The following is a 10,307-nucleotide window of genomic DNA, read 5'->3' on the forward strand; positions in this document are numbered from 1 at the left end:
TGACTCACAATAAATCATTAATATAATGACATGTATAATTTAAGTTAAAAAAAAAAACTGGGACCTTCATCAATGGTAGGAGGAAGTGTTATCGTGGAAGTGACCACCAGCAGCACGTCGTACGCATGCAGTCTCTTCGACACTAATGGCGAGCTTAGGAACTTTTGATCTTACCTCAGATGTATATGCGTTGACCAATTCGAAGCTAAGCACGTAATGGTTTCTTAGTTCCTCTATTTCATCCTGGGCGTCTTCGTCCTCACCATCTCCCACTTTGCCCTCTCTTGCTCCCCCGCCCATCGTGCCTATGATACGGTAGTCTAGCTCTCCCTTGCCTCTACCTCCAACCTCTCCTACTTCTGCCTCTCTGCCTTTGTTTATCGCTACAATCTTCGTTGCTTCTTTTTCCTCGACAAGCTGGTCGAGGAGAGCGAGCGGGTGTAGGAGGCTTACATAGACCAACTCAACTGCTCATTTTTTACATACTCTTTATCTTTGTGATATCATGCTTCACAAGGGAGGTGGCTTACAAGGTACGATGATACTCGTTTGGATCAGAGCGAATGTCGTTCACAGTGGCATGTAATATCATGGTGGGCGATGTGATGGTGTGCGCTTTGAAGTTGGCAAGTGACTCACAATATTGTGACTCAGCATAGCATGTAAATAGATTCTAACGTTTGTTAATTCAGACCAAACGAGAGGGGATTATATGATATGTTTTTAAAATCATAAGGGTTATTTTAAATACAAGTAAATCATAAGAGCTTAAAAGGTCCATGAATAAAACCATAGGGGTTAAAATGAACCTTAACCAAAACAAACAATTTTGTATTAGTTTAATATAATTTAATTTGAATTTATAATTATTTTATTTATTAGTATATGTAATAATGTATTATTATGAGTTTGATATAGTTCTTTGTCATTATAAAAACACATAGAGATATTTTTATAGTCCGATATTATGACTTAATTTTATCATATATATATATATATATATATATATATATATATATATCTATGAAGTATTAATACTTTATAAATAGTAATTGTTTCAGCACTTTGCCATATATATATATATATATATATATATATATATATATACATGTATATATGGGACAAAACATCTTATGAATGACTTTAATTTAATGAAATGCCCAACTCAGCCGCGATCTTGCCATGAAGTCTTTATTAGATCACTTCGACACTGAGCTCATCACTACCATCGCCTCCTCCTCCTCCGTTGATACCATTAAAGCTTGCTCCCAGTTGATCGGTACCTGTACCTGTTAGCCCAAAACAAGAAGTGAAGGAAGTTGAAGGAGCTGAGAGCAGACATGAGCCAGTAGAACCGCTCGAGGTGGTAATGATTCAAGCTGCGTCCGGCCATCCACGCCTGGCGGTTTCCGCGGCCCGTCACGTCGTTCACGACGGCCACAAGCAGCGAGCTGAGGTAGTACCCCATGGCCAACGATGCCCAGGACAGCGACGTCGCCAGCGAACGCATCCCCGCCGGCGCCTCGCTGAAGAAGAACTCGAGGGTTCCGGCCAGCGTGAACAGGTCCGCGGAGCCCAAGAACAGGTACTGAAGCGCCAGCCAGAAGAACGAGATCGGAAGTGGTTCGGCGGAGTCGAGCAGGCTGGCGGCCCTCGCCACCCGCTTCCGCTTCGCTTCCACCGACGCCGCCACCGCCATTGCCACGATCGAGAGCGCTAGCCCGAAGCCTATTCTTTGCAGGTGACTGATGCCCGTCTCGCTCCCGGTCACCCTGCGTGCGAAGGGGACGATGGCGTGGTCGTAGAGCGGCGCGAGGAGCATGATGAAAACGACGGGGAAGACGGGGAGCGACGCCGGCGGGACGGTGAGCCCGCCGACTCGGGTGTCCATCGTTGCTGCTTGCTGGATCGAGAAGGTCGAGAGTTGGGCCAAACAGCAGCTTAGCATTACGGTAGAGAGGAAGATGGGCAGGACTTTGACGACGACCTTGACATCCTCCACCTCTTTCGCGGTGCACAGAAGCGCTCCGTGCATGGGCTTTCCTTCCACGGCTCTATTGAGGCACTTCAGCTCTGCATTTGGGCCTTCATCATCCCTCACTTCTTCCTTAGCGTCCACCTCGACAGTCTTCACAGGGCTCGGCGCCATGTCGATGACGGCATTTATCGGATTATGACGACATCTACGGTTCAAGATCGCAGCGACCAGGACCTGGTAGAACAGAGACGTGTCAGTAAAATCCCAACTCGTTGCAGCTTGTGCAAGTTTGAGTGACACCACCTTGCCTATGGTTGTGACAGGACTTCGAGTCGGTATCTTGTTTCTGTACGTGGCGGAGCCGGCGAGGAAGACGGGGACGGAGAGGAGTATGGTTAAGGTGGAGATGCCGAAGCCCCACTGCCATCCTTTGTTGTCCTCCACCCAGACGACGAGCGTCACCGCGACGAGGCCACCGCAGGAGAGGCAGAAGACGAAGTAGTTGAAGAAGGTGGAGCGGGCCTTGCGGCCGCGGGCGGTGTTCTCGTCGAACTGCTCCGCGCCATGGGCGGGAAGTGATCCCTTGACCCCGCCCACGCCCAAGGCGGTGAGATAGAGGCCGGCGAAGAGGATCGCCGCCTTGCCGCCGGAGACCTCTTGGCATGGAGCGTGGGAAGCGGCCGGGATTCTGCATGCAGGCGGCTTGAGCGTCGGAGACTTGGCTTGCACAGTGAGGATGACGAGTCCCTGTTACGTTGAAGCAAGGAACAATGGGATCAGTGGAGAACCTGAGCTTTCTTCCTTTGCCACTTGTCCTTCCTCCCCTCAAAAGCAAGATCGAGGAAGCAATTGCCATGATCGATAAAAACATCATCTCTGTGACTACGAGCTTGAATTATCGGTCACACTTGAGCAAATATTCTTGGATGCAGGATGCGTGCACTCAAAGGCTTGTGGTAGGCCAGAAACTAAGATTTACAGGGTGTCATATTCTAATTAGATAGAAGAAACCAGAGCATGGATTAGCAAAGATGGAGGAGCTGGATTTGATCTCAGATCAAATAGTTGAAGATGCATTCTGACATTATAAATATGTTCTTGAGGAAAGTTGCTGCTACAATGAACTCATGACAGTCAAAGAGGGGACTCAATCTGCTGTGCGAGAAAGGATTCAAAGGATTAAGCTGTTAAGATATTCCAATGATTCATGTCTGAACAATGTAAGACTGGTGAGAGCAAATGAAATAATGATATATGTTTCTCTGAGAGAAATATTATTCGAGGAAGATGAATGTAACATGAGCTCACCAGGAACTCCAGAAGAGCACTTAGCAGGTAGATGTGATATGTGGTGAAGACAGCATCAGATAGGAAGCCCCCCAGTAGGGCCAGGAGGAAGGCTGTCCCCATGAAGTTGGTGACAGTGGTGGCTGAGACAGATGGGGAGAGGTGCATGAACTCTGCCAAATAGGTGACCAAGTTGCTTGCATTAGCTAGAAATGCCATATTCTCCATTATCTCCACCACTGCACCAAGTTGCACCTCTCAATATCAAGCTTGTTCATGCACAAATACAAATATGCAAATGCTCATTTGTCATGTTGTGTTCCATCAAAACAGGAAACAAAGCAAAGGAAGACAGAGGAGAGTTGTATCTTGCAGTTTTGTGTCACAGAAACTGAGGAGAAGGAAGTGGACTTGTAGTTTCTAGTCTTACAGAACCTGAGGGTAGATTATGGAGTAATTGGTCAGTCATTATGGATTGGATTTCTATGATGCTTGTCATAGAAGAGCTACATCTGAATCAATTATGGGCAAAAGTTGCCTTACCTCTGGCTCTTAAAAAGTTATGCAGGACATCTCAGATACTGATTTAGGATCAGAGTGTCAAGCTTGAGATGCATGTGGAACTCAAGTAACAAAGTGAATGATGATTTGGGAGGCTTTTGTTGTGGAGCTACCTATACAGGAACAAAGGAAGCTAAGACCTTTGGCAACTCAAACAAGAAGTTGTTCCTAGGAGTGACTTGTTCCTATGAGTTGACTCTGTACTGAAAGTACACTAGCAACAAAACCTGAAGAATAAGAAAAATGAACTTTTTCCTATAACAAGGAGGAGAAGAAGAAGAAGAAGAAGAAGAAGAAGAAGAAAGAAGAAATTCTTAGGAGTGAGTTGACTCTACACTTAGCAAGAACAACTGAAGACTTAGAAAAAAGGACTTTTTACTATGTGGCAAGGTTACCCAGCACAAAAGAGGCTGCAACCATTCCTCCATGCTTGCTTCTCAAGGCAGGTCTGTTCCTCCAATCCACGTAACCAACCCATCTTTCAGATTCATGCCCTTCTTCCTGCTGTGAAGAAAGAAGAAAGCCAGGAATCGACTCACTGGAACAAAAGGATCCTGAGAATAAAGAGAGATAGTTAGAGCAGAGAGAAAGGTGACCAACCATTTTGGTTTCTGGTCTCTATCAGCAACTTGGTTGGACCTCTGACTGGAAGAAGAAGATGAAACAATGCAAGTGACTAAGGAGAGAGTTAGGATGGATCCTTATTTAAAGGCAGAGAGGCCCTACATAAGACAAATGTCTTGAGTTCCCAACCTTACCAGTGAAAGTGACTGGTCATCAAAGAATGAGTCCATGTCAACAGTGTACCTACCGGTTCTGCTTCCTTCCTATCCTTTGATCATCATCTCCGTAAGATGCAGGTTAGTGTCTTGTTCCTCCTGTTCCTATTTCTTTCATTTTGATACTCAAAATTTCACCTAGAATTAGGAAAAGGCTGATATGGATGACAGGTTCTTCTTGTCTTCCGTTGCTTGGCCACAGAAATATATACTACAAAAAGGGTTAGGGAATCACATCCTATTCTCTTGTTTGAATATCTATACACATCTAATACAAAACCTTATTGTCATGACCATCCTATCAGTAGCTTGGTGTGATTGTTCCCATTTCACTGGTATAGGGAACAGGAATGTGTCTTCTTGACTGCTTCTGCACCAAGACAGTAGAAAGTCAACTAAAATACAAGGGATTGAAACTGATATGCTTGGTCAGACCATCACCAAAATAATTTCAGTCAAGGTAGGAAGTTAATTATGTCATCAACCTTTTACCTTCTTGGTGTGTATTGGTAGGGATGGCATGCATATGATGGAACAGGACATGGAAAAACTCCAATTTGTGTTGGAGCAAAGAAAAATTCATTTGGCCAAGAGAGAGACATATGTTGGTTTCCTTTAGGTCCTGTCAGTTTTGCACTTTGAACAAAGAGCACTGATGCATATGAATATAAGAATCTAGAATCAATCTCTGGTCTGCACAAAATCAAGGTGAAGTTTCCCTCAGAAACAAACCAAGGTCAAGTTCAAGTGTTCCATCCAATGCAAATTTAGCATCAGGCCATCTGCCTTGTCATAGTATTCTCATGCATGCATTATTCTGCAGATGTACCTTGCTGCTGCACAGTGTTCTATTTGGACTGTAGTGTGATTTGCTTTGATCAGGTCCACCATCAAGATTAGGACCACCCCATCAATCAGAATTAAAGTTCCAACCTAGTGGCAATGATGAACCATCCATTGTTGTCTCATTGAATCTTTTGCAGCAACAATGCTTTATAACTTTGCCAAATTCCAAAGCCTAAAGTCAGATGCATTTGACAGCAAAGTAATGCAGGATTGATGTATGGTTTGTCCCAACTATCATTTGGATCCATTATTTGTTGGACAAATAGTTGTCAGTCAGGTTTCTGAGTTTTATTTTAAGCAACACAAGAATTTCTAATAGCTTCAGCAAGCAAGAAATTGTCAGCTTAAATTGTCTTCTCCGTCTTCTGAATCTTTTTGGGATTCATTGCATTGAAGTTGCATCCCCATCTTGTTTCTTCATATTCCTTTTCTTCTCATGGTGTTGTTTGGCTTCATGGTTTTGTTACATCCTCTGTCCTATGCACCTTTTGCAAAAGATATCACTTTTATGATCATTATCATTCTAATGCATTCTTTATTATCTGCTACCATGCTGTAGCCAACAAAAGACATTTAATCAGTTTCATACTGATCACTTCAAAAGTTCTAAAGCATAGTCAGAACTCAGAACACAACTGAAGAGTTTGAGTTTTTTTCATAAACATAAGTGAGCTGCCAATTTTGTTACTGATGGATGCATAATACATAATGAGATGAATGTACATTGAAAAATCTCTAAATAATATATTCGGATTGAGTTAGACTCATGATTGATCTTAAAATGGTAACATGGTATCAAAGCTAAGATCCAAAAAACCAAACAATAAACATATTGTTGGTATTTAAAAAGTTAGATGATGTATTGTAAATTTGATATAATATGTTAAATCAAGGTATGTAATATCGTACCGTACCGATGTTTCGAGGTTGGTTCGATACGGTACAGTACTGACGTTACGAGCGATACATTAGGGCGTATCGAGCGGTACATCAAGATTTACCGAGCGATTTTAAATATTTTTCCTCTTAGTGTATACTGTAGCACGGTTCGTTCAGTAACGAACGGTCCACGTACCGGTATACTATCAGACCAGTACGTATCGTCCGTACTGAATGGTACCATTCGAAATTACATACCATGTGTTAAACATTACTAATTTGACTCATAATCAATAAAAATAGAAAAATACTAGTAAAATCAAGTGATATATGCTGAGTAACAATCAACGTAAAATCCCAAGAGAATTCCCGACCTCAGTTTAGATATTGTCGATGATATGATATGATCCTCAAGAAAATGATACACGTTGCACAACCGGAGTAAAGAGGAAAAGCAATGTCGACGTAGATCTGGTCAAAAATTTCAGTTGTCTTCTCGCACTTTAAGCTTTTAATCTGTCGGTCGCAAGAACGCGGCTTCCGTACAAGTAATTCGAGCCCAAAACGCATGCAGAGCTTTGGGTTCGCTTACTCTCAGATATTGAATGCTCCTGATTGACAGTTCCAATTCTGTATAGTATCTTCCAAGCTGTAAAGAGCTCGACAAAGAAGGTCACTCACTAGTGGCACTGCGCCGGCTGCTTTAGATCTTAAAGCACTCCATAATCTCGGTAAAGGACAAACCATCTGATGCACCACAACAGTGACCTAAGTGCTTCAGGTTGTGATTAGAAAGAACCTTTTTGGTGCCTCCTTTCCCTCAAGAAACTATGATTTCATTTGTGCTGGTTGCCACTTGACATATTAATGCATTTGATGGAATGGTGAAACAACAATCTCACTCTTGCATGGCTTTGACACATCAAGCTAAGCAAGAAGAGAAGTGGAAATAATAGGGGCCATTTTTGGTGCCAAAACAATACTTTTATGTCAAGAGGGCCTGAAAAGAAGAAACTCATGTCAGATTAATAATTGAACAGTTGTTTGGATCATATTTTATCCTTCAAAAGAAAGGATAGTTTTAATTGGAAATATTCAAATTATTAAATAAATTTTAAAAAAAGTTATGCAAAATTCTATGTCAAAAAGGCTTGTGAAACATAATCTCAAGCTTGGGAAAAGAAGAATGATGATTAAGTGGAGTAATGCATGTTAATGTTAAGACTAATTTTATGCTTGTTTACCTAAATCAATGCCCAAATAGGCCCATGAGTTGGTTCATAATTTCATACAAGAAAGAATAAATTAACAGTTCAAAAATATTGCATCTCTTTCTTTTGCTAAAACATGACCTTCATGTATGATATGCACATCATCCCATGTGAAGAAATCATAAATTGATGTTGCTTAGAAATGAATTGTCTTGGGATTGTGTGGAAAGTCTAACATCATAGCCATCTTTGTATCTTCTTGATTGCTTCCCCTTCAACCTTAAGGAATGATGTGGTGAGGACCTTCCTAGATTGGACACCTTAAATACTTGGTGACTCAGTATTTTTTTTTCTTTTTTTATTTATACATCTAAACATAAATTTATTGTATATGTATTATTATAGTTAATATTTGTTAGTTAACTCTTAATTTTTATTGGTTATTTTAAATATCAGTATAATAAAATATCATAAATTTTCTACATTTTATTTTCAATGAATCAATATTGACTCTGATTTGTAGTGGTTAACTTTTTCAAATGGATGTTAAACAGTGATATATATATATATATATACTTGACTATTGTAAAATTACAAAGAATATAATTTATTTTTTGTTTAATACAGATAGAAATTTAAAGAAGACAACATAGAAATATATATGAGACATGAGCCAAAACAAGGCCTCTACCGTCTCAAACAATTGAAATATATAATACTTAAATCTCTTCTCAACCTTCACTTCCTACATATGGCTCTCTTCTCTGAGAAGGAGCACGTACGTGCTCTCTTTCACTTGTTCAAGCTATTCCGGGATATCTTTCCCTTCCTCTCTGCCTCCACGCGATCTCTGAAGAATCTTCAGCATGGGCGGCCGGGAAAGCAGTTGAGAGCACCCGAGAAGCGCGTAAGTCTAGTGACGAAGGACCCCGGTTTGGCCTTGATGAGATCCTTCGTGTTGAACTTCATCCTGTTCGGAGGTCCGGACTCCACGAAGAACGCTCCGTTCTGCATCAGGTCGCCCTCCGATCTCCATGTCCAATCCTTCCATACCGCCTGCGGCGCGTAGTCCCTCTTGGTCACCTACGAGACAAGACGAGACATTCCGCTAGGAGTTCAGAGGACGCGATGGCGGTGCATGCAGAGGGTGGAAGATGAAGGCCTGGCCTACCTCCTTGGCAGCGAGAGAATGGGGAGCAATGTATCGGTTGCCTTGGCTGATGATGGTCGGGTGTTGGCTGCCGCCGACGGCATACATCAACCAGTGCGTGTAGTCGTTGTTCACGACATGGACAAAGCCCCATCGGCACCTGTGAAGAGAAGTTAGCGTGAAGGGTGAAGGAGGACTACAAATGCAGGGTGGATGTGTCTGATCTCTGACCTCGGCATTCTCTGGACGAGGCCTTTCCCGAAGTGGTTGAAGGCAACTGTGATTTGCATCATGGCATCTCCCTGATAGGAATCGCTGGCACCAAACAGCATCACCTGAATCGATAGCGCATAAGATGAGAATTCAAATGCACGGGCGCGTAGGTACTGGTAATTGACGGGGTCGTGACTTACGTCGTTGTGTTTTGTGAAGTGGGAGTTGGAGATGGTGATGGCTGTGGAGCCTTGGATCACGTCGATCAGCCCATCCATGCAGTTGGACATGGAGACGTGATCTATCCAGATGTTGCTGGAACCGTAGATGGATATGCCGTCACCGTCGCTCCTGGTGCGTAGGCCGAAGTGGTGCTCGGAGTCCCTGATCATGCCGCCGTTGCCGGCCTTGATGTCGTGGATGTGGAGACCGTGGATGATGACGTTGTGCACGAACTGGAGCATGATGCCGGCGCCGCCCATGATGTGGACGTTACTCCCCCGGGCGTCGATGGTCTTGTCGCTGGTGACAAGGAGCTCCTCGTTGAGGCGGATGATCATGTCGCTGGCGAAGACGATCCACAGCGGCCGGTCCTGGATCACGCCGTACCGGAGCGTGCCCTTCTTCGGGCTGATGAGATCGTTGTCGGAGGCGTCCGTGACGACGTACAAGTCCCCGTTCTTCCCGCCGATTGTGTGCCGGCCGAAGCCCTTGGCGCACTTGGCCAGGCGCTTGCGGTTTTGCATCCAGTCCTTCTTGCACCTCCAGCACCTGTCGATCGGATTCGTCGCTACGCATGGGCCGTTGAACTTGTGCTTGCCGCGAAGGCTCCTCCTTGTGACGTTCCTTTCCAGATCCCTGCATGCAGCATCATCATTACTCCAAAGCTAATACCGTAATGGTTCTGCTGTTGTTCTTCTTGAAGGGGGAGAATAACACGAGCGGAGAATAAGTGGACCTACTTGCTCACTGCCTCGTTGAAGCTTTGGGTGACTGACTCAGGGTCGGGGTTGTAGGATCCTTGAGCTCTGTCGCGTGCCGCGTCGGCCTTCTTCTGCCAGTACTCGTCGAAGTCCCCGATGTGGGCATTAGAGAAGGCAGCGGAGGCCAGGAAGAGGAGGTAGAAGAGGAAAAACCTCGGCCTCGACTCCATCACACAAACCTTCTCCTCCTTCCCTCCTTGGTGTACGATTTCTCCTTCCAAAAACTCTATACGATTCCCTCTTCTCTCTGGTGGAGCACCAGACCGGACCAGAACAGTCGACCGAACTGGTGGTGGGTTTGATGAGGGTTGGAAGAGTTCGATGGCACTATTATATAAGGAGAAGGAGGGTGGCGAGAAGGGAGGGGAGCCACAGCCTGGCAATCTATATATAGTTTGAAGGAGAGGGGAAAACACCACC

At 44.0% G+C, this 10,307-nt stretch overlaps 2 protein-coding genes across 5 annotated transcripts; both read right to left on the reverse strand.

The window, feature by feature from the left end:
• Window positions 1–1,129: 1,129 nt before the first annotated feature.
• LOC103986605 (protein NRT1/ PTR FAMILY 4.6-like) lies at window positions 1,130–4,495 on the reverse strand. 4 transcript variants are annotated; one of them, XM_009404638.3, is made up of 5 exons: window positions 4,427–4,495; window positions 4,222–4,330; window positions 3,287–3,504; window positions 2,282–2,725; window positions 1,130–2,212 (listed from the first exon to the last, which is right to left on the reverse strand). In XM_009404638.3, exons 1-5 carry the CDS (start codon window positions 4,427–4,429, stop codon window positions 1,256–1,258), a joined length of 1,731 nt encoding a protein of 576 aa, XP_009402913.2. In that variant the 5' UTR covers window positions 4,430–4,495; the 3' UTR covers window positions 1,130–1,255. The 4 variants fall into 4 exon arrangements, with proteins under 4 accessions (XP_009402913.2, XP_018682533.2, XP_065041987.1 ...); XM_018826988.2 differs by having other exon boundaries at window positions 4,222–4,327; window positions 4,427–4,491; XM_065185915.1 differs by lacking the exon at window positions 4,222–4,330 and having other exon boundaries at window positions 4,427–4,482.
• Window positions 4,496–8,372: 3,877 nt separating this feature from the next.
• LOC135677619 (pectate lyase-like) lies at window positions 8,373–10,184 on the reverse strand. The gene is made up of 5 exons (XM_065189982.1): window positions 9,867–10,184; window positions 9,105–9,762; window positions 8,923–9,026; window positions 8,713–8,851; window positions 8,373–8,624 (listed from the first exon to the last, which is right to left on the reverse strand). Exons 1-5 carry the CDS (start codon window positions 10,055–10,057, stop codon window positions 8,403–8,405), a joined length of 1,314 nt encoding a protein of 437 aa, XP_065046054.1. The 5' UTR covers window positions 10,058–10,184; the 3' UTR covers window positions 8,373–8,402.
• Between the last annotated feature and the right edge of the window lie 123 nt (window positions 10,185–10,307).

Source organism: Musa acuminata, chromosome BXJ1-6, assembly GCF_036884655.1.
Source record: "Musa acuminata AAA Group cultivar baxijiao chromosome BXJ1-6, Cavendish_Baxijiao_AAA, whole genome shotgun sequence".
Lineage (NCBI taxonomy): Eukaryota > Viridiplantae > Streptophyta > Magnoliopsida > Zingiberales > Musaceae > Musa > Musa acuminata.